A 27,811-nucleotide genomic window follows, 5' to 3' on the forward strand; every position below is an offset into this window, starting at 1 on the left:
TTTCTCATCTAGTCCCTATATTCCTCTATATATTGAGGGCGATCGCTTCAAAAGGATGCCCCGGTTGCATGGCTTGGAGAATATCTGCTGATCTAGTCAGTTGGGTCCTGCAAGTTTAAGAAATAATTGTGGCAAGCTAGCGCTTGCAGGTGTACACTGGGCGCTTCAGGCCGGGTATATGCACAGCGTTCTGTTCGTACTGCCAGCCTCTCGTGCTCTTCATTAAAGCAGCAACGCGTCTGGTGTCGGAGGCAATTTTGTAGGTCATTTATTTTTTGTGTACTTTTCATATTAGGTTATCGAAGGGGACACCTTTTAATCAGTGTAAAACTCTGCAGTGACGTCGTTCAGATAGTGATGCAGACAGGTGCCATGGCTCGCGGATGGGAGCCCCATGGAGCTTTGCACTATTCATATCTGGCGCATATGGTGGTGTGAAGTGGCAGGTTTCTGACAAAACCCCAAATGTCCAGTGCGTCTCCTCTATGTTGCAGGACCCTAGGAAACCCAGGTCTTTGGCTGTGCTCTCACTGCCTGTCACCGTCCTTTAATGTCTGTTTTGGTACACGTCCTGCTTCAAGAGAGGAAACGAATGTAGTACTGTGGTGCATTTTTTGGAAGCGCTAGTGAAGCTGTACGGGTTTCAAGCCACTGCCGGTAGTGTCACCGGCTGGTGGGAGGATGCTGACTAGGAAAGCTGTCCAGGAGTGGCTTTCTTCAATTTCCTTGCTTCTATGTTCATTTCGCTCCCTTCAGCAACTCAAGGACGTTCTGTCTTTTTAAAGTCTAGCACAAACAGTGGTTTAGTATAGGCTATCCGGCGCCACTTAGACAGTCACAATTTATTTTGGTGCAGAGGTTATTTCCTACGGTGCTATAAGGTAGAAGGAACCACTTAATCCTTCTAAACATGAGCATACGCTTCTGACAGAAACACACTCCTTAGCACACGTATTTCAGAATAGTTATGTATAGGTGTTGCCACCCGTTTGACACAATCACAGTACGTAGTTCTTGGTAATACAGATATTATATTTATTCTTGAATGCTGGAAGTTCTCCACACAGCCGACACGTGTTTCGTCGTGACTGGGAGTGTAACCCAACGACTTTTTCAAGGCTGTAGAAGTTCAAAATAAACAAAACAAAAGATTTGTTGCCATTTTCATGTAAACTTTTTGGCCATAGATTATAATATTAGCCCAACATTGCACAATCCTTGTGGCCCCTTTCATGCAAGATTCCACTCAAGTGTCCAATTTGATAATTTACAAGCCACATTATCCAACATTTCTCCTCAGTGAGAAAATGCAATCCACATCCTGATAAGATATCATATTATAATATCTATTCTCCCACATATTTTTGGTTTAGAATCACAGTTTATTTGAATACCATTCCGGTATTATTTAACACATAATGTACCTCAGTATCCTTATAGAGGTCTATGATCCTGTATGGGATGGAGAGATCGGGTACTGGATAACCTTATTAAGGCGTGGGTTGTTGTCAAGATTGTTGTGACCATCATTCATCTTATTGTGTATTAGGAAACACCCTGAACCTGCACCATGTGTCCGGCATTTTTCTAAGGTATGGTGACGTATTTTGTGCTCATAGTTGTTTTCAGTATAAACACTATGTGGTTATATGTGATTGTTGCTTCAACCATAAATACCTATTTCCTAATCTCTTCTCTTATAACTGTAGGAGTAAAATCATATTTTTAATTTATATACATCAGTTTTTAATTTGGTATCGGTAAGTAATATGATAAATTGATTTTACACTCATTTCTGGTTGTTAACTTACTTATTATGCGGTGATAATTCCAACCCGCATAGGGGTTCTACAGGGGTCTTCTGTTACAGTGTCCACTTTAACATGTCCAAAGGACTCCACTTCACACTTTGTTTAGGTTGGCTGAAAGGAACATTGGTGTTCTTATTAGTATATATTTAGTTCCCAGTAGTATTGAGTTTATTATTTATCTCCTTAATGTTATATAAGTCTTTCTGTTTGTATAGAATGGATTCAAACTATTCCCGGAAGAGTCCTCTTCTTAACTATAAATCAAGTAGTCTTGGCTTTCGTTATTTATATTTAACCAATTATCAGTGCATTCCCCTATTAATCCATATACATGATTATGTGTAATATTAGCCAATTTTCCTGTATCTTACACGAATGCTCCAACCTTAAAATTACCCCCTGGTTCGGAGTTCGTCTTCAAAATTATCCCCTGTATACTTTTTTGGCTCTCCCCTTGTACTGAGTGCCTATTTCTCCCCGGTCCCGAGTTTGTCTCTAACATTATTTCCTGGGTGCCTAAACGGGCTCTCCCCTTAAAGCTTGTGCCCATTCCTCTTACCTTTCGCCCAAATAGTTTTGTCCGTCGGTGCCCCCGTTCACAATCAGCGCAGCGCGTATGCTCGATTGTTGCTCCTTCAAAAACGCCGCGTATTTATTAGAAACACTTCCACGAAAATAGATCTGTTTAAATTTATCCGACGTCTTAAACTAAAAAAACATTTTGATTTGAATAGGACTATAAATAAAGATCTGCAACAGAATCTTGGTGTGTTGATATGTAATGAACAGTCAATTGAGGACATCCAGAACACCAGATTATTGTTATCCATTACTGACTGTGAAGATGAGGCTGTTACAATGGACATGGTAATGCGAGATCTAGAGATACACATGGATTACAACATATCAAGCAATCTTAAAGATAAGTCTAAGTGGACACCGACCTTAACTGCGGGAAATAGCATTGATGTATTCCATAAACTCGTATCTGCAGATTTAGATAAGCATGATTTCAAAGAAACAGCATCACCCATACAGAAAGACAATCTAACACATAGGGAAAGAATAGCACTTAAAGAACTGAGTGACAATGAAAAACTAACAATCAGGGAAGCTGACAAAGGGGGCAACATGGTGGTCATGAGAACTAGTGACTATGAAACAGAAATATTTTCACAGCTCGCTAACCCTGAATGCTATGAGGAATTACTACACAACCCTATGTGGAAACTCACGGACTATATTAACTTACACCTTAAAAAATGGCATGACTCAGGTCTCCTGGACGACAATGAACACATGTACCTCAGAGTTGATCGTCCAAGATATCCATGCATATATACTCTTCCGAAAGTACATAAAACTGACAAATTTCCCCCAGGCAAACCGATCATATCGGGTATTGGTGGACCTACCGAAAGGATATCTGAATATGTGGACATTTTTTTAAAACCACTGTTTGGGAATTTCCCATCCCACATCAGGGATACAAAACATATTGATTTATAGTTAAGAAGAGGACTCTTCCGGGAATAGTTTGAATCCATTCTATACAAACAGAAAGACTTATATAACATTAAGGAGATAAATAATAAACTCAATACTACTGGGAACTAAATATATACTAATAAGAACACCAATGTTCCTTTCAGCCAACCTAAATAAAGTGTGAAGTGGAGTCCTTTGGACATGTTAAAGTGGACACTGTAACAGAAGACCCCCGTAGAACCCCTATGCGGGTTGGAATTATCACCGCATAATAAGTAAGTTAACAACCAGAAATGAGTGTAAAATCAATTTATCATATTACTTACCGATACCAAATTAAAAACTGATGTATATAAATTAAAAATATGATTTTACTCCTACAGTTATAAGAGAACAGATCTGGAAATAGGTATTTATGGTTGAAGCAACAATCACATATAACCACATAGTGTTTATACTGAAAACAACTATGAGCACAAAATACGTCACCATACCTTAGAAAAATGCCGGACTCATGGTGCAGGTTCAGGGTGTTTCTTAATACACTATAAGATGCATGATGGTCACAACAATCTTGACAACAACCCACGCCTTAATAAGGTTATCTAAGTACCCGATCTCTCCATCCCATACAGGATCATAGACCTCTATAAGGATACTGAGGTACATTATGTGTTAAATAATACCGGAATGGTATTCAAATAAACTGTGATTCTAAACCAAAAATATGTGGGAGAATAGATATTATAATATGATATCTTATCAGGATGTGGATTGCATTTTCTCACTGAGGAGAAATGTTGGATAATGTGGCTTGTAAATTATCAAATTGGACACTTGAGTGGAATCTTGCATGAAAGGGGCCACAAGGATTGTGCAATGTTGGGCTATTCTAATCTATGGCCAAAAAGTTTACATGAAAATGGCAACATATCTTTTGTTTTGTTTATTTTGAACTTCTACAGCCTTGAAAAAGTTGTTGGGTTACACTCCCAGTCACGACGAAACACGTGTCGGCTGTGTGGAGAACTTCCAGCATTCAAGAATAAATATAATATCTGTATTACCAAGAACTACGTACTGTGATTGTGTCAAACGGGTGGCAACACCTATACATAACTGTATTCTGATATACGTGTGCTAAGGAGTGTGTTTCTGTCTTTTTAAAGTACCTTTTCAGGTTAACTCGCGCAATAGTTCTGGCTGGTGTTTTTCTAACGTACGTATATGCGACGCTCTCAAAACCTACAGGAATGTTAGCGCTATACCATTTATAAAAATAAATTCACTTAGTACACACAGAGAAACAGACAGAGACAACATTTTAATTTGGCCTTTAAAAAATAAAGTGCAACATGCACTCACATTAAATGCATTTCCAAAGCACTATGCAGCAACTAGTATACCCTCTTTAGGCACCATCAGTGCATTCCCTAATATCAAACACAGCACCTGGTTAAAACTTGCCTAACTACATACTTTCCACGGACCAGACACATGCACTCCAGCACTTTTTTTTACCTGTCTTAGAGGCAAATTTTGTAATCTGGTCTATAACACCATCTATTGTGCGCCTTCCATTAGCTGCTAAAAGCAACGTGTTTTGATTTGTAAACCACATGCTGTAACTTTTTTCGTGTCCGTGAAAGCTTTCATTAAATTGTAATTACAACCCCAATAACTCTAACTGATACGAGACCTGTTGCATTGCAAATGCTTGTTTTCTAATGTCCTGGCCCAATTCTCAGATCTTATATTTATTACTCTGTGTTCCTTTGCTATTTTATGCGGTTGTGTCTTAAGCTCTTGTATTACCACTTCTTTTGGCTCCTTCCTCACCTTTCTTTTTTTCGCCGCTCTTATGTTAACCTTTCTTTGCCCATCTCTTCCTGCCATTCTTACTCGTTTTGAGTGGCCATAGTTCGTATATTCACCTCTTCTTTTTACCAGCATTGGCCATCTTGACACATAAACTTCTTGGGCATCAGAATGAACTTCATCAACCTGGCTTACTAGTGGGGGATTAACTATTCCACCTTCCCCCTCCCTCCCTAGACCCATAACTAATGGATCTAAGACCGGTCTTAACATTGAGGGCATTGGTCCCCTAATACCCTGTAATTCTCCCTCAATTTTTGAGAGGTACATTTTTTTACTTTTCAGGATATCATGGTTTAACATTGTTACTGCTAACAGTCCTTGTAACGATTTTTGCACCATTAGCATCAATTCTAACATTGAAGATGCAGGGGTTTACGAAGCTTCCAAGTTTATCTCGAGTGACAGGTTTTCGCCGTTTTTGTCACTGTTTTTGTCCGGACCTACCCGGTCATTGGCTCTCACTAAAACCCGGTTTTCAGTTCCATCTGGACTTCCATCTGTGTTCTGGGCAAGTTCCTCACTTTGCCTATGGTCCAGGCTGTCTTCCTCTTCCGACGTCTGTTAAATCAATCTCGGGGAAGAAGAAAGTCACAGTGACAATATTACCCCCTTATGGCTTGTCAAAGACTGAACTGATTGGTTGACCAGATCTATGGGGTCTACCAAATGTTCGTCGAAGATTAAGGAGGATCCCCCTTTCCATGATTCCTCCACTTCTTCAGTTTCCATAGCTTTAGCAGGAAAAAAAAACCTTTTAAAGTGCTTTCCCACAAACTCCTTAATTGTACTCGATGCTACACTCCCCTTACTTCCTCCATGTTGTAATTCTTTGGGAGCTTTCTCTTTTTTTCTTTTGGGTGCATTTTGATTTTTCCTTTGCCCCCAGGGATACAAGGCTGTTTGGACATCTTGTTGATTACCACCATTCAACTTTGCTTTCCTTGTTATTCCTAATGTGCTTTTGTTTTTCCGTGGAGCCATTTTACTCCTTAGGCACTTCCCTCAAGCGCTTCTGAATAGATTAAATTTTAATTAAATATTAATTCAAAAAAACAAATATTTGACTTACCTCTGTTGTGCCTTCTTTCTTGTACTTGCACTCGTGCCCCTTGCCCTTTTCCGCTTCTCTTTGTAGATTTACCCTGACTTAGTTAACGAAATGCAGGGGGTTTCCTTCTCTCCCACTCTCAATTTTTGTTTTCTTGAGATTTATGGGGATAAAGTCACTCCAAATGCTATTAATCCGAAAGTGACATCTCTCTTTACACTCCCTTTGCCTCCTCCTGCTTCCTTACCCCACACTCCACCCTTCGGCCAGGCAGGTAGGCTCAGGCAGAGGCGGGGGAATTTGCCTATTTGCCCGCTTTTTAAAGTTTATACCTGTCCGTGCTTGTAAAGTGGCAGGCGCAGGCGGGGTCAAGTGGGGGCAGGGAGGAAACACTCCTGTTCGTAGGTTATTATTACCGTGGACAAGTTCACGCCCGACTTCGCGGGCACCGAGATCCTCGTTTCCTCGGTTCCGTCTCCTCTCGTTACTCGTTACTCACGGCTTCTCACCCACTAATCCACTAATTCCGGCTCAGCTCTCGACACCGACCCGGCTCCAGCAGCCGCTCTCTCGCTCGTCTCGTCCGTAGGTTCGCGCTCCGCTCCGGCGTTCAAAGCACGTTAGGGTCACGCACGCGCAGTACACTCTACGGCAACAACAGAGCAACAGAACAAGAGAAACTGGGGAGTGCCTATAGGGGAGGGGTGAACTTATTATACCAGGCCCGAGTGATGGCGGTCCGTGTCAATGGATTGGTGTCTGAGTTTCCCATCAGTCGAGGAACAAGACAGATCTGCCCCTTGTCCCCTCTCCTGTTTGCATTGACTATAGAGTCCTTAGCCTGTGCAGTCCAGGATCATCCCGAAATCCGTGGCTTCCAGCTCATGGGTGAGGCTGCTATAGAAGAGAAAATCTTGCTTCATGCTGATGATATCCTTCTATTCTTGACTGACCCATCCTCATCTCTTCCCGCAGCCTTGCAACTATTTGAGTATGAGAGTTATTCTGGTTACAGTATTAATTCGGAGAAATCTGTGCTTTTCCTCCCACAGAGCGGAATGGAGATGCCTCACTGAAGTATGACACACACCACCCTTAGGTTCAAGTACTTGAGTATATTCATGACACTGGAAAGGGAAACCTGCTATACGCTTAACCTTGAGACGGTGATTCTATCTTTTCGGGAAGATATGGAGAGGGCTGCCCCTCACTGATGGGGAGGGTAGTTATGTTTAGATGATTTCTTTACACAAACTGCTCTATGTCCCACATAATACCTATTATAGGATCTTTCCTGAGACATTCTGAATGATCGAGAGCGACATGCGAAAGCTACTGTGGGAGGATGGACACCCCAGATCGCCTCAAAATCCCTACAGCATGACCAATACAAGGGCAGGCTGGCCCTTCCAGACATATGGGTTTATTATTGGGCTGCCCACCTCATTGGGCTGCGTATATGGAGGGGAAGGAGAGTGGTGTGTCCTCCTTGCTGCACAGGTTGCACTCGAGGCATGGTAAAGTTCAATGAAGTCAATAATGTGGCTTGGAAGACCAACTAGAAGAACACCCATTGTGGGAGGGGAAATTGCTCCCCACAATGCAGAAACTGCTTGGATTCGAAACTTTGAACTTGCTTGGCATAGCTAAAGTGAGTGATCTGCTGGAGGGTGGAGACATTATGCCGTTTGCTCTGATCCAATGGGAATAAGGGATGAACACCGACCAGTTCCTGAAATATGCACAAATACGCCATGTGTGGCGTGCTGAGGGACTTCCTGGGAAGGGTATACTTTAATAAGCCCCTTTATGGGGTGACTCCTAACGAAGGAGCTAGGAAAGGGAGCGATTTCCCTGACCTATCGGACTCTTGACAACCTCATGTCTGACACCCTCTGTAAGCTATAGGTAAAATAGGAAGAAGAGGTAGGAGACATGGAAGACATAGACTGGGAGGCAGCTCTGATTCACCCAAGAGAGAAAGCAATTGAAGCCTGCCTGCGCCTAGTCCAATTTAACATGCTACACAGAGTGTACTACGACAGACTTCGTCTACATGCTTTGGGCAGGGCGCAGACACCGCAGTGTCTGAGATGTCGGGGAGGAGGGTTGCTTATTTTTTTTTTTTAACACGTTCTGGAGCCAGGAGTATTGGGTGGAGATCACTGGGGAACTTGATTGAGTGCTCTCGGTCCTACGTACATTAGATCCCAAATTCCTTATTCTGGGGATCCCCAATGGCTTAGATCTTACCTCGAATTCATGTACTTCTCTGTGGCCTCGGCCATTTTGTAACCAAAAGATATATTGCCCACACTCGGGGGGGGGGGGGGGATAGTTCACGTGATTGCCCTACCTGTGATGAGTGGAAAAGGAAATGGACATGTATATGATGGAACTAACAACCTAGGCCAGTAGGGGTAGCCCCAGAACATTTTGCATGGGATGGAGTAAATGGCTGCAGTACTACGTTTTGGAGTTATTAGACAGTGGGAGGAGAAGACAGAACTTTCTCTGAGGAAGAAAGGAGATGCTGATACGTTCTGTTTGGAGTACTATATTGGGGTTCTGAGCCTGCTGAACAATAGGTGCTGTGTCTGGCGAGAGAGTTGGGGGGGGGGGGATTAAATTGATTGTTTGCAATTACACAATGTGATCTGTGAAGTTTGCCTTCTAATAATTGTATTATCTCATTACTGTCTTTTATTGAATTGTTCTCAAAATAAAAATATATTTAAGAACAAAAAAAGGAGGCTCTTTTGTACAGGGTCCCAACCATCAAGCGCTCCAACTGCCAGATTTTCATGGTAGTTCGGTCAATTTAATTCTAATTACTGTAGTGTGACCCAGACGTCTTTGATTTGCTAGGTACAGTCAAGATTTTTCAGTATCTATTCAAACATTTCAAGGATTTTCAGTGAATAAAATACTTGTCCTGGTTTTGAAGAGGTGTGGGTGCATGTGCATACGTGTTCAATTGTTGTGCATGCTTCCATCTTAAGTGACCCTCCTTGTGTTACCTAACTGTACACATAAGTTGATAGTCTTCACCAGTCTCCTGCTGTGCTGCCTCTGCTTATTGATGCCGCACAGCAAATTTAAAAGCGGGATGAATCAATATATGAGGAGACCTCCATCAATCTTCACGTTTAGCAGTTTTCCGGTGGATGGACTTCATTGTAATGTAGGTGAGAAAGCGAGATTTGGAGATGGTTAACTAGTAAAATTCAAAAATGGTGCATTTTCTTCCTATATGTTTTAAAGTAAGTTTCTACATTTTAAATGTTATCTGAAATCTATATGAAGGGAATGGAAGTAATTCCAATCGGGGTCAGTATACATCTATCCTTCACCTCCCTTTCTTCCTTGCAGAAACACACATTGGAAGTTATCTAGCCCCATCTTTGTCCTTTGCATCCTAGTTCTTGTAGTCATGTTTTTCCATTATAAACCGTGAACTACAAGTTGCAAAATAAAAACAAAGCATAATTTACTTGTGTGATGTGGGACATATTGAGGTCTCAATTATTTCCTCCTTGGTCATAATGTGTTTGTTTCTTGCTTTCTAATGTTTTTGCCATTTGGGAGAGAAGAAGCTGCGATTCATTCATTTTTAAAAAGTGCTGGGACACACTTGCTTGGCCAACTGCAAGGGTTGATGAAAATTAAGGCAGTGCAATCTTGAATCCACCTCATACTTCTTTTTTTTGCCCGTCTCTAATATGTTATTCGTCTTCCTTGCTCTCTGTCTTTGTTTCCTATATCTCTTCCTCCTTTTTCCCCTTTCTGCCTCTTTTTCTAGCTTTGAGTCAAAGGTTGATGATGAAAAAAAGCCTTTGTGCCTAGTGAGTGAGAGTGGCGTACCCCTGGACCCGCTTGCACCAATTAGCAGTGAAAACGCCCCACTGTTTTCCTTCATTTACAGTAACCCAGCTGGGATGAACGTGTTGGACAGCAGCTCATGCTTAAGTGCAGATCCTCTCCGTTTTAGAGAAGTACAAGTACTTAATACCTTTCCTCTTAATGTGCCAGGGCAGATCAATTGATGCCTGTTGGAACAATGCAGTATTATTTCTTGGTCTCACAATTCCTCTCTTTCCAGTTCTTAGTATGGACAGTAGGTGGTGCTCCTGCTTACTCCTTTGAATGCGACTGATTTTACAGCAGGGGTGGCTTACTAGCTCATGAGGCAGCTCTGGTTACTAAACAGTTCTTTCCTCTTCTCTCATGGCAGAGCGAAGACAAGGTGAAGGTCATTTCCAGCCTCTACGGTGCCTTGATGACTCTGAACCACATAGTGCAACAGGAGTACTTCTCCAAGTCATTGGTGCCCATTCTCTTGGCCTTCGTCACTAAGTAAGTATCCAGCAAAACCATTGGGCGGCAGAGGCAGTGCGTGAAGATATTCTACGACGGGCTGTGGCCCATCCAGGTCATTGAAGCCCTGCTTGAATTTGAACTTTGATGTGTTGGATGTTGTGTATGGGTGACATTATTTTCAGTGCTTTAGAGAAAATACTCATGTGTGGACATATCTGCGTGAGTGGATGTGCCCCTGTGATTTCTAATTTCACTCTTAGATACCACAAGTGCACAGGGAAGCCATCCTAAGTACAATGGCTGGACACTCATGATTACGAGTTCCCCAGTTACATGAAGGCTTAGTTGTAACCCCATATGTTTGGTACCAAACATCTCGTCTTAATAAACTCACTGTGATGCCAGTGTTGGACTTATTAGGAAATGCGCCCAGAGAGCATCTTAGAGGTGCTGCCTGAAAACCTACCGACCATTAGTGTTGAGTGACTGGTCCCGACCAGCCTGTCACCCTAGACACGTTTCTGACCTCTTGAGGTGAGAGCCATTGCTCTCAGAGGCTGGGACACAGTCTGCTCTGGGCAGAGGTGTTTCCAACTCCTCCATACAGGAACTGCTTTCTAGGGTGGGAAACTTTAAAGGCACTGCTGCCTTTGTTATGCGACCAGGCCTCTCCAGATAGTGGAGATACCCACCCCCTCTCCAAGCCCCACTTTTCGGCGGCAAGACAAGCGTGAAAATTAGTAAGATTAGGAGGTTTGTCCCTCATAGACCACCACCACCCATAAGCTGGTCTAGCGGATGTGGACACTGCCATTTCAAATTCCTCCATCTTGTTTTGGACAGAATTAGCCTCTTAGGGTCAGGGTTATACCCACTTCTCCAGTATTAGGGGTGTCTTTCATAGATTCACATGCTTGAATAGATTCACATGCTTGAATATTCCCCGTCGTCGAAGTAGGAGTCCCACGGTAAATAAAATAGCAATAATGCTAAATATATATAAACTATATGTACATATAATACATGATAAAGAATAGGAAACATAATAGAAACCTCAAAAAGCTATTCCTACATAGGAAAGCATGGTAAAGAAAAAAAACTACTTGTAACACATTAGTGTCATTATGTTAGTCCAAATTACAGCCAATCAGGCGTCAGCACCCTCTAGAACCTTCTCATCAGAAGCTCAAGCCCTCAGATTTTCTACCGCACGTCGTGTGAAGGGAGTCTCCCTGAGCTCTGCTCAGTTATCACCTCTACTCATCTAGTTCCAGTGTTTTTCACAACATGTCAAGTAAGAAGTCTTTATTTAGACCTTGCTCTTCTTGTGGGAAGCTGCGCCTTTTTGAAAAGGACCCCCACCAGAAGTGTATATACTGTTTATACCCTGATCATGAGGCTAGCAGCTGCAAGTTCTGTAGAACTTTTTCTACAAAGACTCTGAAGGACAGAGAAGGCCGCCTTCTCCTTTGGCTTGAACGTCTAAAAGACAAGGATTCAACCCTGTCAGACGCAGAAAGTTTCCATTCTGGACTTTCTTCAGCAGCATCCAAGCGTGGTAGTTTACAGGATGTTCCATCTCCTTTCCTCAAGAAGATGAAGTTGGCCTTGCCTCTAGCTTCTGTGGCGTCTTCAGCCACCCCTACCACCTTTACGCCCACGAGACCTGGCTCTTAGGCGTCTTCTGCTGCCTCTCGAGGTGTTTCCACGCCTCTCAAAGTTCCGCCGTCGACAGGAGCGTCGACGAGCGCTCCGACGACGAGAACGGCATTTGCTGCATCCTCGACGACGACGCTGACTACTACCTCAGCTTTTTCTTCGTCGGCGACGGTCTCGTCAACAGCATCCACGTCGACGAGGGTGGCCTTGCCTTCCAAGCCAGTTCCGTTGACGATTCCCATTTCCTCGTCGAGAAAGAAGAAAGAATCCTCTTCGACAAAAGTCTCCAAGAAGTCGTCATCGTCGACGGCGACTCTGTCGACGAAGATACCGTTGACCAAGGACTCGTCGACGAAGACATCGTCGACCAAAGCCTCGTTGACGAAGACTCCGTCTATGGAGGCTACACTGGCGTCGACGACCGTTCCGTCGACGATTGCTTCGTCGACGGCCTTGTCTACAGCTGATCGACAGTGGCCCCGACGACGATTTCTCCAAAACTATCTTCGTCGACGAGCAAGCCAGTATCGTCGGCGTTATCGACGACGGCACCGTCGACGGCAGCACCACTTTCCGTTGCCGTTAGTGCCTTTGAAGACTTCAGAATCTTCTCATCGTTGTGACAAGGTTCCGTGTCACCAGCTCTCTGATCCAGAGCTGCAACCACCTTCTCCAATATTTGCCACTGCATCCGAGCCTGACACTGACTCAGAACAAGAAGGGAATACTTTTGGAGCGGCACAAAGTCCATCTGACTTAATAATTAAGTGTCAGGACTCGAATTCTGACGAAGATGACGGTGATCAACAGTCTCAATCTGAGGAACAGCTGGTCCAAGTCCCTATGGCTACCCTTCCTTTAACTCTGATCTCAAATCTCCAACATATGCTGGATGATTACAACAGCCGTTTCCCAGCTACGCCACAGAGTACACCGGCACCATCTCCAGCTACCGTGGCACTGCCTCCACCTTCTCGGCCGCCTGTGTTACCACCTACAACTTCGTCTCAGGTTCAGACGTCTATTAGGATCCATACAACAGTTTATCCACAGGATGCGGATGATGAGGCGGTCCCGGAGCATGAGGACGGAGAAGTCCCAGACAATTCGGATGAAGCAGGCGACCCGAATATGGCGGACTGGGATGATTATCGGGCACAGACGCCCTCACCTCAGCAAGGGAACTCTGGAGATTCACCTCCTGTGGATATCGCCAGTTTCCATCTTTTAATGGATAAGGCAGCTCTGCGCTTTAAATTACCAAGATCACAACGTGAGAAGGACTGTTTCCTTTATGATTTTAAAGACAAACCTTATAAACAAACCCACACGATTCCTATCATCGATTTTGTTTGGAAGAAAAGAATTAAGGTCATGACTGCTCCAAACTCCTTACCTGCACAGATACCGCGCCTTTAGAAAAAGTACACAGCCCCGATTGGGTCTCCGGCTTGCCTGCTTTCTCACCCCGAACCGGACTCGGTAGTGACTCAGGCCGCACAGCGTCGAGCCCGGAACCCAGCGGCTCCTATCACAGCCCCTCCGGATAGAGAGGGTCGACGTCTGAATGCTATTGGCCGCAAGTTCTCAACGATGGCTTCCACATCTGTCCGGGCAGCCAATGCCTTAGCCATCTTGGGACGCTATGACAGACAAATGTGGCCAGACATTTCAGATCTCATAGAACTCATACCTGATGCTGATTGTTTGGCTATGCATTGAACGGACTGGGACACGTCTCTGATTATGGCCGGGTGGGTCGGGGTTGCAAAATGGTGATCGTCTTCTTCAGTTGCTGAAAGGGGGGGGCCCTTATCAAGGTTGGGTGACTGGGTAAGCTGGCGTGGCGACTGCTGTCCTGTTTCGGTTGGTGTCCTGGATATTTTGCAACAGCGCTGTTATAATTGTAAGCTACGCGGGGGGCGGGGCCTGTACTGGGGACCCCCCGATATATCTTTTTCTTTTATTCTTCCTCTCTCTTCTATATTTCGGGTTCCACACTCTGGGCGACAGGCACGCTGCTAAGGGGGAGGCCGTAGCCGTAGGCAGGGGTGCAGGGTGGGGGGTTAGGGGAGGGGTACTACTGTTTTTTCCTTTTTCTGTTTCTAGGGCCTCTTTTTTCTCTTTTGTTTCTCTCGGCTTTCCCTTTACTTTTCCTCTTCTTCTTCTCTTTCTGGGAACCGAGTAATAGGTTGCTCTCCGTACGTTCTACGGGTTCAAAGTACAAGGGTGGATGTCTTTGTAAAGTTTTACGTTACAGCGGGCGTACACTGTATTGGTGGGCGAAATGTACAACTTATTGTTTATCCTGATTATTGTGCGCTAGCGCCGACGTCCTGCCTGCAGTAGTCCTGACTGTGAATATCCTGATCTATGATAACCCCTTGCTTTGGTAGTATTTGATTGTGCGGCACCAGATCCTGCTCCTTCCTAAAATTTAAAAGAAACCTCTTTAATCCTGGTACCAATATGGTACAGACATTATCCTGAGCTACAACGGGACATTTGGGAGGCGGACTGTTGCATTCTTATGGCTTGATTGATTTGCTTTGACCGTCTCTAAACTAATGGCCGGCCGTGATGGTTGTAGGCCCGTGATTGTAACTGCTTTACGTAACAAAAAAGGTTTACCCAAAACATTTTTTAAAAAAAGAAAGACACCGATGTGGCAAAGTCTTTGGGCACGTTACAATTTCGGAAGCAGTCCTTTCGAGGTGCGCGTGGACGCAGCACTTCTTCCAACGTTCGAGGTGGACAGCAATACCGCTCATACAATCAGAGTGGCCAACGTTACACGCCCAATCAGCAATCTCGCCAGCAGTCCTCCAGGCCTTACAACAGAGGAAAGTCCTCTTACCGGGGATCCAACTCTAAACGACAATGACTTCTCCCACCATCAAAATGTTGGAGGACGAATCTCTCTGTTTTATTCTCAGTGGTCCTCGATCACCTCGGACCGCTGGGTTTTGGACATTTTACGACTGGGTCATACCCTAGAGTTTGTAGAGATTCCTCCGTGTACTCCACCTCGTGGCCCGCCTCCTCCACACCCCGAGGAGCTTTTCCATCAGGTTCGTCTTCTCGTGTTAAAAGGTGCAGTCGAAGTGGTCCCGAAACATCAAAGAGGAGATGAGTTTTACTCTTGATTCTTCCTCATTCTCAAGAAGACCGGAGATTGGCGACCCATTCTGGATCTGAGGGCTCTCAACCAGTTCCTAAAGTCCCAATCGTTCCGCATGCTACATTACAGGAAATCCTTCGTCTTCTATCCAGCGAGGATTTCATGACCTCCATAGACCTTCAAGACGCATACTTTCATGTCCCTATTATCCAACAACATCGCCAGTACCTGCGTTTCAAGGTGAGACCAATGCACTTTCAGTTCAAAGTTCTGCCCTTCGGGCTGCGATCAGCTCCTCGTGTGTTCACGAAGGTTCTGGCCCCTGTGGTGGCTCACCTGCGTCTCCAAGGCGTTCAAATCTTTCCATATTTGGACGATTGCCTTCTAAAGTCTCAATCCCACCATCAGCTACATCAGGACACTCGCCTTCGCCAGCAGGTGTTTCAGTCCCTGGGGTTGACCATCAACGTCGAAAAATCAGTTTGCACCTCTGCAGACCAGATCCTCTTGAGAGCGATCCTAGATACGAAGCTCTCAAAAGCGTTTGTCTCCAACGAGCGACGTCACAAAATCCTTCGTCTGGTCTCCCTCATTCGAAGAAAACAGTCCGTTTCTGTTCGAACGTTAAAGTCATTCTTGGGAATGGCTTCATCTTGCATCGCACTGATCCCAAATTGCTGGTTGCGCGCCCGTCCCATTCAGGAAGAACTGAACTTACAGTGGCGTCAGGTCTCTGGGTCCTTCAACGACCTTGTCGCAGTGACAACCCGCATGAGAAAGAGCTTGCTTTGGTGGGCACAACCTACAAATCTGGAAATGGGAACGTCCTTTCTCGTTCATGCACCAGATCTCGCGCTGACGACAGACGCCTCCCTGGCGGGGTGGGGCGCTCATCTCCAGGGCCTATCCATCAAGGGCAAGTGGACTCCGCCCCAACGCAAGTGGCATATCAACAGGCTGAAGTTGATGGCGATCTTCCTAGCGCTCAAGTCCTTCCTCCCAGTAGTTCACGGGGAGTCAGTGCTGATCCAAACGGACAGTACCACCAGTATGCACTACGTGAACAAACAGGGAGGAACCAAGTCTCCTCATCTGTCTCACTTGGCCCAGTCGATCTGGGATTGGGCTCTCCGCCACCAGATCACCTTGACAGCCGTCCACCTTCCAGGCGTGTCCAACATTTTGGCGGACTCTCTGAGCAGGTCCACTTCCTCAACGCACGAATGGGAACTGCACCAGCCGACTCTAGATCTTGTCTTTCACCTGTGGGGTCACCCAGATCTAGACCTCTTTGCAACACCGGAGAATCGGAAATGCCCGTCTTATGCAAGTTGGCATCCCCACCCCGGGTCATGCAGGAATGCCCTTTTGATAGACTGGTGCGATCTATTCGCCTACGCTTTTCCGCTGATTCCATTATTACCGTGGGTGCTGTGGAAGATACGGAGACAGCCTTGCCACATCCTGTTGATCGCACCTCGTTGGCCCAGGCAGGCATGGTTTTCAGAACTGCTTCTGTTGTCCCAATGCGAGCCCATTCGTCTGCGCCCTCGTCCAGACCTACTATCAATGGACAGAGGCCTAGTGTGCCATCCGGAGCTCTCCACGCTACAATTGTGGGCATGGAACCGGAGTACCTTGAATTCACAGATTTGAACATCTCAGGAATGCAGACACATCCTGGCTCAAGCTAGGGCTCTGTCTACCATCAAGACTTAAAAACTCAAGTGGAAGAGATTCTGCCATTGGTGTGTTTCAGCCAATGTCCATCCCATCCATTCCACTCCAGAGCAGCTTCTTCCATTCTTCTTAAGCCTTGCTCAGTCAGGACTCTCTCATTCTACCCTGAGAGTTTTCTTAGCTGCTATATCTCGCTTCAGACACGATGGCTCTTCTTCCCTCTGCTCGTCCAGAATCATACGACACTTCTTCAAAGGACTTTTCCGCAAGTTCCCACCTGTTCGGCGCCCTCCTCCATCTTGGCACCTCAATGTTGTGCTATCCCAACTTATGAAGTCACCATTTGAACCTATCCATAAAACGGATATCAAATTCCTCACCTGGAAGGTTGCGCTTCTTTTGGCTTTGACCTCATTTTGTCGCGTGAGCGACCTGCACGCTTTCACTATCAAGCCTCCTTACCTTCAGTTCAGGCCTAACGGAGTGGCGCTCCGCACCAACCCCTCTTTCCTACCTAAGGTACCGACAGACTTTCATTGGAATGAGCCTGTGTTCCTGCGAACTTTCTTTCCGGACCCTAAGTCTCCGGCGGAGCAGCACTTGCACTCTTTGGACATCAAACGATGCCTTAAATTTTTTATTGCCAGAACTGCCTCCTTCCGCAAGTCCGACCAGCTGTTCATTGCCTACGGACGACTGCATAAGGGACATCCAGTTTCCAAGCCAACTATTGCTCGATGGCTTTCCTCAGCCATTGCCTTCTGCCACCAACAAGCTGGTAAACCATTGCAGTCTTCAGTGAGGGCTCATTCTACGAGGGCGATGTCTTCATCCACCGCCTTCTTTGCTGGTGTGCCGCTTCATCAGATTTGCTGTGCAGCGACATGGTCCAGCAGGCACACTTTCACCAAGCATTACTGCTTGGATGTCATCAATGAAGCGGATACCGCAGTGGGACAGGCAGTGCTTCGCCATCTGTTTCATTAAGATGAGCCTCTGTTCCCCCCTCCTTGATGTTTTACTGTGATTGCTATGATGTGTAACATGACTGTATTATCCTGGTACTGTCTTGGTTTTCTTCCATATATTTACCTAGCAATCTCAGTTTTCGGAGGTTACTGCTTTCTATTCTATTCAAGCATGTGAATCTATAAAAGACACTCCTAATACTGGAGAAGAACAATTGTTACTTACCTGTAAACAGGTGGTTCTCCAGTAGTGTCTTTCATAGATTCACATGTGACCCACCCTCCTCCCCTCAGAGGCTCTCTTCTCCTCATGCGCTCTTTGTTACTTGTGCTACGAAAATCTGTGGGCTTGAGATTCTGAGGAGAAGGTTCTAGAGGGTGCTGACGCCTGATTGGCTGTAATTTGGACTAACATAATGACACTAATGTGTTACAAGTAGTTTTTTCTCTTTACCATGCTTTCCTATGTAGGAATAGTTTTTGGAGGTTTCTATTATGTTTCCTATTCTTTATCATGTATTATATGTACATATATTTTATATATATTTATATATATTTAGCATTGTTGCTATTTTATTTACTGTGGGACTCCCACTTCGACGACGGGGAATATTCAAGCATGTGAATCTATTCAAGCATGTGAATCTAAGAAAGACATCAATACAGGAGAACTACCTGTTTACAGGTAAGTAACAATTGTTCTTCCCACAGGAAGTGGTCCTATAGAGGGTGTAGACACCCTAAAGGTAGCCAGCCCATTGTCACTCCCCGTAATGCCCCTAAATTGAGTATTTAGGTGGCACCCCATGACCCAAGAAATCAGTTTTGACGAATCAAGAGTAGGACTGCCTGGCGAGAATAGCAGAAGTGCTGTGGAGTTTTTGGCGCGAAACCCTGCCAGCTCGCTACTCTCTTGACATCAGGACAAAAAGACTCGTCCTGCAAGCTGTACATCTACCACAGCCTGCCAGCACTTCAAAAATTGCCTACAGTCTCCTTTGGAGTACAGGAGCTACTCCCCTGCAGTCCGCAGTGACTAGAAAGCAGAGTCCGGTCCATTGCCTTTTGTAACTCCCCGGCTCAACGAAAGACACAGACGACCAGGAAGAGTTACTCGTGCTCTGGAAGGTCACATCTGTCTCCCCACCGAGTGGGAAGACCCCAGGATCAACTGGAGCCATACAGCACCAATTACTGAGGTGCTTGATGGCCTGCACCAAACAGCAACAGTGTGAGTTCAATCCAGATTTCCACTGCACCACAGCCAAGCAGCCGTTGTGGGACTTCCGCATAACTGAAACTCACTTCGTAAGTAGCCTAGCTATCCTGATTTTGCCCGATCCAACTGTTTATCCCTGACCACGAGGATCATCATTGCACATCCAGCTTAGCTGACCTAACCATTCTGCACCCAAGCCACCCGGCCCGGATACCAAAGAACTGACTGTGCTCCCTTGCTCTAAGACCCCTTCTGACGTAAGCCCCCTTTGGGAGCTCTCTGACCTGTCTTCCTGTGCAGCCTGTTTTCAGGTGCCCCCCTTCTCCGTAGTGCGCACAGCTACCAACCTCACCAGCACCCTGCTCCCGGCTCAACTCAGGCAGTTCCTGAAGAACTGCTGGTAGTACTTTGGACCTTGGCCTACTATGAACCGACACATCAAAGGTGAAACCCTGAAACCAACTGTACTTACCTCTATGCATACATTTTTTTTCTCCCCATAGGATTGTATTGTGCAGTAGGGCACACGACTTAGCATAGTGTATTTACTTGTGAATATTGCTTACAAAAACAGTACTTTCCTTTGAACAAAGGTCTTGGTTTTACAGTGTATATATCAAAGTAAGTGTTATTTTTCTAGTTTGGTCTCAGATTTGTTCTTTGAGTGTTTCGTTTATTGCCTCTGTGAGTACAACAAATGCTTTGCACTACTCTCTGATAAGCCAGACTGCTCGCTCACACTACCACAAAAGAGCGTTAGTGTTGTCTACTTTAGCCTCTGTAAGCCAAATGGGGACCCACTGGACTCAACACAGTGTACTTTTTAGTGCACTATATAGAGTGTTAGCTTCCTACAATGGGCATTTACTAAACAGTTTAAAGGGATTCTTTTTTTTTCTCCATTTTAATTGTTCCACAGCTATAGGTGTTAGGTGTATGCTTTAGCTACGTTTTTCCTTCAGATTCTTTAGATACCTCTAGTAAGGCTGCTCGTTTTGTCACCTGCCAGTTACCATTTTCCAGTAACTGTCACGAAATCTGTATTTTTTATTTAGTAATTTTGTATTTGATGGATCACAAAGTCTAGTTTTTGTTTGTTTTTTTCTAAATGCTAAACAAAATCAAAGAGATAGAGAAATCATGACACTCCCCACCCCACAATTTTTTTATTTAAGCTTTCTGTTGGAGAGCTAGTCAGTGTCTACTAAAGGCATGCTTTCTCTGCAACATTTAGAGTGAATTTAAATGTTAAATTTCATTGGGTTACCTTTTCAATGGCGAAAGTTTCTCTACACCAGCAGAGCAGTGTTACACACCATTATACTTTTTACAACTATTGGTTTTTCCATAGCACATGCTGTGTCGAACTTAGAACCAGTGTCAGGGAGGATGATGCAACACAAGCATCTTGAGCTTCTCTTCCCAGGGTTCAGTTCTCAAGTAATAGATGATCACAAAAGCTACTTAGTTGCTTTCTTTGGTCCATTTTTGCAGTCACACTGTAATCCCTGATCACTACATGTTTAACACAGTTTTGCGGTGTAATCTACAGGATGGTATTACATTTTGATTCTTCATTATTTGTTGATTTACTGACTGGTTTTAAATGTGCACGTTAGATGCTAGATGAGCATTGCTGGCTTTAAAAGCGGGATCTGGTGCTTCCAGCTAGTATCCGAAGTGCCAATTTCTTGTTAATGGGAGAGAATTGAGGGCTGGAAGTCCTGGAGCCATAAGATAATTATTCTCTCGTAGTGTGGTGTCTCCAGTTTACTAAAGGAACCCGTTTGCCTATCCTTAGCAATAAGCAGTTGGTAACTACCTGATTCTACTTTACTGAAAGTGGATCTCTTCTAGCTGCAGATTTCACATCTGTTGAATATTCTTCAGGCATCAGACTGGATTCAGAATAATTTCAGAAGTAACTACGCACTGGTAGGAGGGGCAGTGGTACCGTTCCTCTCCAGAAATGACTTGTGGAGTCTATATAAAATTCAATAAAGCAAATGATGCCTAGGAAATAATAATCAAAAACTAAAGGATAGAGATCAACGAATTATCTCTTCCTATCCTGATTTAATCACATAAAGAATCTGTGTCTTTTTACCATCTAAGACCAAAGGCAACCCAAAAAGAGTTACAAGAACAAACTTTTTTGTTTATTTAGCCTTTGTCTTCAAAAATGAATATAGATAAATTGTACTTCTTTTTAGAACTTATATATACACACAACAAATCTACTCAATACAAAGACGAATATATACACACACTATTTACATTTTTGACAAACTAACATATATTTTGGACCTTTATGTATCATAGCCCTTATTTATCAAAAGAAGGATGTTACAAAAGGCATTCCTTCAAAAGAAGATCTCTGAAAAACACAGGAGCCTAGGAGGTTTATTACTTAAACCTCTATTATTTATATACTCCTTCTAATTTAATTTTTGTATTCTTGATTTTTTCAATGGCGTCTTCAGAACAAATTGACATTTGTTGTGTGTATATATAAGTTCTAAAAAGAAGAAAAATTTATCTATATTCATTTTTGAAGAAAATGGCTAAATAAACAAAAAAGTTTACTAACAGAGGACTATCTGTCCCTTTTGCGGCAGGAAGTGCAAGTCCTTTTAGTCACAGGGACTAGCGAGAGGGTGTCTGAGCCTTAAGCAGGCTGTTGTTGTTATTACTGCCACTTTCTGGTGCCCAAGAAGGACTTCGGCCTTAATCATTTCTTAGACCGGCTCACTCTCAATGCCTTCCTCAAGAAGAAAACATTCTAAATGCTCAGTCTGGCCCAGGTCTTGTCTGCCCTCGACCCTGGGACTTGATGGTTAAGTTGTTTTCTGTGCCCCCCATTTGATCTCACCAGTGCCCTTTGGATGCTCACAAATGTGATGGGTGTGGCAGCAGCACAGCTTTGGAAGTCAGGGGTCCCAGTCTTCCCCTACCTTGATGATTGGCTGTTTAAGGCTTGGCACTCCCCAGGCAGTCATCAACCACCTCCAGACTATTGCAAATCTCCTCTAATCTTAGGGTTCAATATGAATGTGCCGAAGTCACACAGGTCTGCTTCTCATACACTCCGCATCATCTGAGCCATTCTGGGCACTGTTCAGTTTCATGCCTTTCCCCGGGGAAATATTCAAGGACATTCAGGCTGTGATTCTCTATCATTCAGCCTCTGTCTTGGATTGCAGTGATGTAGAATCAGGTGACGTATGCTGGCTCTGCAGTGGGATCTGAAGGCTAATTGGATCCAACATCAGGGTACTCTCACCTACCATGTGCAAGGTTTGCAGGAGACTTAGGAAAGATCTGCAGTGGTGGTTACTAGACCACGCTTTGGCTATTGGCAGGTGCTCGCAGACACCACCACTGCCATGCAATAAACCCGGCGGGGTGGGTACATGGACCCTGTGCCAGGAGTACATACCTTTGGAAACGGCTTGACCACCAAGGAATATTTCTAGTGGCGAACCACCAGGCAGGACCACTGAATGCCAGGGCAGGCAAGCTGAGCCATCGGTACCTAGCAGATCACAAACAGCAGTTAAATATAGAGGTGGTGCGGGGTATTTTTTGCAAATGGGGAAAACCATGGCTCTGTCTGTTCTCCACTTCAGAGAATGTACAATGTTAGTACTTCTGCATGTTGCAGTTTTCAAGGCGTCTCTCGCTCTGAGTGACTGCTTTGAGTGAACCGTATGCTTCCTCTATGGCTTTCCGCTGATACCACTCATGTCCAGAGTTCTCAAGATCAGGACCGATGGGGCCCAAGTCTTTCTAATGGCCCTGGACTGGGTATGAGAGTACTTGCAAAACCCCTTTAGCGTGCCCTTAGTGGAGCACATCCACCCAGTGGGAGGCAGGATCCGTTGATACTTGCCAGGTTGACAGGCCATAACATCAGGCAGGCGGATCTTGTAATTTGTTCAGAAGGGCTGCGCTCTCCCATTCATTTCTGCACGACCACACCTTCCACCGTCTCCCCAATAACTAACTGAGGACCATCTTTCTGTTTGCAGCTAGAAGGGAACTCTTTTTTGGCCATAGTTGCTATCAAGTGGGTGCCTGTGCTGGAAGTAGGACGTGGTTGTAACCCCTCCAATTCCTGGTGCCCATAAAAAGGCGAAGGCCTCTGGCCTATTTTAAAACTGCCTTCTCAACGCTTTGCATCTGGGAGTAAAAATGTGAATAGCTTACATTGGCCCAGATCTTGCCTGCCCTATACCCTGGAAACTGGATGTTAGCAGTGGGTCTGCAGGCCCCCTATATCCATACACCCATCCTGCCATTAACACCATAGTAACTGGTGTTACCTGTGGTTTCTGGTGGGAGAGTAGAATTTTCAGTTTGCTGTGCTTCCTCTTAGTCTCATCAGAGCCCTGTGGCTGTTCACAAAAGTGATGGTGGTGGTGTCAGCACACTTTCAGGGGGGGGGGGGGGGGGGGGGGGCAGTCTTCCCCGGTCATCCGGTCATGACAACTGGCTGTTGAAGACAGGCTCGCACAAGGCAGGCGTCAATCACCTCCAGAGTATGTCAGAATCCATGTGCCAAAGTCACACCTGACTTCTCAAATGCTCCCCTTTATCAGTGCCATTTTATACATGGTTTGGGTTTTTGCCTTTCCCCCGGAAAAGAGACTAGAGGACAGCAGTTCTGAACCTTTTAAATTCTGTGGATCCCCACTGAATCATAACTTGATTCCAGGGACATCCCCCACACCTCTCATTATTTGAAGCTGAGGACCCCCAGCATATACAGTTTCTTTGTTCTAAATCTCAAAACAGTGCACAAAAATGCAAACCAAATGTGCATCAAATAAACGCTCAACTACTGCAATATTTTGTTTCATTCACAATCACGTAGGGAAAAAGTAAAAAAAAAAAATTCTTCACTTGTAAATACTTTAATCTGGTAGAGATGTCTTGCAGCAGATTTTTTACCTTAGAATTAACCCCAGGCATAAGACCGGAACTGAATATTTTTCTTGAACAGTACCCCTGCACGCCAGTTATGTCATCTGAGCAGGAAGTGATGTTTGCGGTGCCTATATAGGCATCACCCCAGTGCACTGACGTCGGTTCTTTTCTTTACATGATAGTCCATGCGGATCCGGGAAGAGCTACCCCATAGTCAATTATGTCTAACTTTTTTCGACATTTTGTCAGTTTTTCGTTTTTTTTTACTCCTGATGTGGTAGGAATGGCATCGAAGAAGGCGGACTTCAAGCCCTGCGGTTCCTTTCACTGCTCTATGCCGGTCACGGACCTACACCTTGTGTGCCACTGGTGACTCGAGCACGATCACAACCCAAAGGCATGTTCCGATTGCCTCGCCATGCACCTGAAGGCCTGGAGGGAGCCATCTCTCAAGCTCCTAGTGCCTCAACGTGCAATGATATGACATTTCAGATCCCGGTCGAGAGGAAGGTCCTGAGAGCTGTTGTGGAGTCAAAGAAGCTCGCCGCACACCAAAATCACTGGGTCATTTGGGGGACGTCTCGACACAAGAAGAAGTTGAAGTGTGCTTCGACTTTGCCTCGTCCGTCGGCCGAAGAGACAAGAGAACCTCAATTGAGTCCTGTCTCAGTAAATGCCTGGGTGAGCTCTGAGCCTCCTTGGTTTTCCGGGAGCCAGAGCGTTCCCCACCCGCTAAGAGTTTTATGAGGCTATGCACCCATATTTGGGCAGCCTGTTCCCTCCAGCACGCCTTTAGGCCCTGTGGATTCAGGAGGGGCCATTACTGGATCGTTGCCGGTGGATACAGCCTCATTCTGATGGATACATCTGCCAGTGGATTCCTCACCTTGTCAATATCCCCTGCACCAGCAGCATTTGGAAATTTTTCGCAGCTCTCCACTCCTAAGAGGACGACGTCACAATAGTATGGCTCCTCACGCTGCTCCACTGATGTCACTAGAGCCATAAGAGAGCCTTGTCGGCGTAATGACGTCAGTTCCCTTTTTTCCGCGCCGTCGACGCTAACTGTTTTCTGGGACTCTCTGTAGTTTGCTTGCTACTCTGTGTTTTCTGGAATGCAAGCCCTGTAGGGAGTGCGTGGACATATGTCCATTACGGATCCCAACAAAGATTGCGTCTGGTGCCAGTCGTCGGATCACGACGTCAAGGGGTGCTCTTGCTGTCGTAAGATGAACCCGAAGGCTTTAAAGGATAGAGAGGCCAAGCTGTTCATGGCTAAGATGAGGAAGGAGAAGAGAGGTCGAAGACGATCCAGGTCGAGGCCGAGTCATGCTTCAAAATCTTAAGAAGAAGAAGAGGCATGGCTCTCGACCCCGTTCAGATAAGAAGACGGCTCTGAAATGGACTTCTCCTGTATCTCGTCATCGTAAGGACTATGTTTCTCCTCCGTCTGACTCGAATCAGGCTTCACCTGTTCGTTTGGCTTCGCCTGCAGCTTCTCCGGAGCGTTCTTCGGCTCCATATCTGACGCATTCTCCGGCTCCGGTAGAAGAGGCTCCAATTCTTGATGAGTCGTCGACTCCATTGGCTCCACCGTCGGCACCGATTGGCCAGAGTCCGTTAGTACCTCAGCCTGAGCCTTTATCGGGCCCTTGCCCACCTTTCCCTGGCCCGGGTCAAGCCCCATCACATTATTTGAATGCCATGTATGGAGTCTTCGCAAGAGCAATGCACCCCTCTGGAGCACCTTTGGGTCCCATGGGTCCATTGGCCTTTAATCTGGGGTTCCTCAGGCCTATGCTCGGGCTTCCTTTATGCCATTTCTTCCAGCGGCTCCGTCCTGGCATTTCCTGGCACCGAGGACGTTGACGGCGTTACCTTCATCTCCGGAACCGTGTTCGGCTCCGGATCCGTCAGAGTCGTGTGTGGCGCCGCCGACGCCGGTTCCGAGGATAAGGTCCAAGTGGGAGGCACAGAGGATATTGGAGGAGCAGAGGTATCGGGCAGAAGAAATGGAGGAAGGTGAACTTTGAATCAGGCAACTTATTTGAAGAATTGAGGGAGGCAAATGGCCTTGATATGTTTCCGGAATGGGAGCTTTCTCCCCCTTCAGATGTTCCATCTAAGGATGTGGTTCCTTACCACACAGTTATAAGGAAGGCAGAGGAGCTCTAAGACCTGCAGCTCCCAACGGCTGAATTTAAGTCCAATATCTTTACGGAGGTTCTTCATTCTCCTTCTACTGTAGTAGAACCCTTGCTTCCTTTTAACGATGCCATCACTGAGCCAGTTATGGAGGTTTGGCGTAAGCCCTTTTGAGCTCCAGCGGTGTCAGAATCTGTTGCTAGGAGGTACAGGGCGGCTCCAGGAGATCCGGACTTCCTTACATCCCATCCTTCCCCTGAGAGCCTGGTGGTTCAAGCTGCCTGTTCTAAGAAGTCTTCTGGGGCATTTCCTCAAGTTCCTGGTGATAGATGGTCAAAAAAGCTTAACCAGTCAATCAAGAAAGTGTTCGCCTTGAAGTCCAAAACTGCCACCTGTCTTTTGGGTTGAAGAAGTGCTTGGCTTAAGTCGTCGAAGTTCTCTCCGGAAGTGCAAGCAACACTTCTAGACCTACCCGTTGATGGTTCTGGGCTGTTTGGAACGAAAGCAGATGCAGCCATGGAAAGATTCAAGGACAGCAAAGCTACAGCCAAGTCTCTGGGACTACAGGCGCAGTTTAGAGGTACCTCTTACAGAAGGTACAGAGGTTCCGGAAGGTCGTCCTTTCGGACCTACAGGCAGCCTCAGCAGCAGCAGCAGCAAAATACCCTGTATAAGACCTACTGGGGCAAGAACAGAGGTCATCCACGAGGTCGTCGGCCCTCCTCCTCACCCTCCTCTACCTCCCATCGCTCTTGCCACAACAAAGCAGCCCTAGATCCACCATTCTGGATCATATTAGTCCTGTCGGGGGTCGGCTTACCCATTTTCTGCAAGATTGGGAATCAGTCACTACAGAGCTCTGGGTTCTAAATCTTGTGGAAAATGGGTATGCTCTTCCCTTTTGGGAATTCCCTCCAAATTACCCTCTTTGCCAAGGGGCTTGCTCGGAGGACCACCTTCTTCTCCTGCAGGAGTAAGTCCTAACATTACTGAAAAAAAGCGCGAAAGAGGTGGTTCCAGAGAGGGAAAGGGGTCAGGGATGCTACTGCCGGTATTTCCTGATACCCAAGAAGGATGGCAGGCTACGTGCAATCCTGGATCTCAGGTTCTTGAACCTTTTTCTGAAGCAGGAGAAGTTCAAGATGCTCACTCTTGTGCAGGTTCTTCAAGCGCTGAAACAGGAGGACTGGATGGTGTCGATCGACTTGCAGGATGCGTATTTTCATGTTCCGATCCTGAAGTCACACAGGAAGTATCTCAGTTTTACGGTAGGGTCGCAACATTATCAGTTTGCGGTTCTCCCGTTTGGACTTACTACTGCACCTCGAGTCTTCACCAAGGTGATGGCAGTGGTGGTGCCCCATCTCAGGAGATTGGGGATTCCAGTTTTCCCCTATATGGACTACTGGCTAATCAAAGCGGAGTCGCCAGAGAAGGTGCTTCATCATCTGCAGGTTACAACTCAGCTGTTGTAAAAATTGGGTTTCTCGATAAGTCTCACCTGGTGCCCTCTCAGCCCAACCTGTTTATAGGGGCGGTGCT

General features: G+C 45.5%; 1 protein-coding gene across 1 annotated transcript in view; it reads left to right on the forward strand.

The window, feature by feature from the left end:
* The window catches only part of RANGAP1 (Ran GTPase activating protein 1), a 537,507-nt gene that overhangs the window by 474,576 nt on the left and 35,120 nt on the right, over nt 1–27,811 (forward strand). Inside the window, exon 15 of the mRNA XM_086963527.1 lies at nt 10,463–10,584. Coding sequence (XP_086819653.1) covers nt 10,463–10,584 — 122 coding nt within the window. The remainder of the gene's footprint in view (nt 1–10,462; nt 10,585–27,811) is intronic.

This window comes from Lissotriton vulgaris, chromosome 1_1, assembly GCF_964263255.1.
Source record: "Lissotriton vulgaris chromosome 1_1, aLisVul1.2, whole genome shotgun sequence".
NCBI classification, from domain to species: Eukaryota; Metazoa; Chordata; class Amphibia; order Caudata; family Salamandridae; genus Lissotriton; species Lissotriton vulgaris.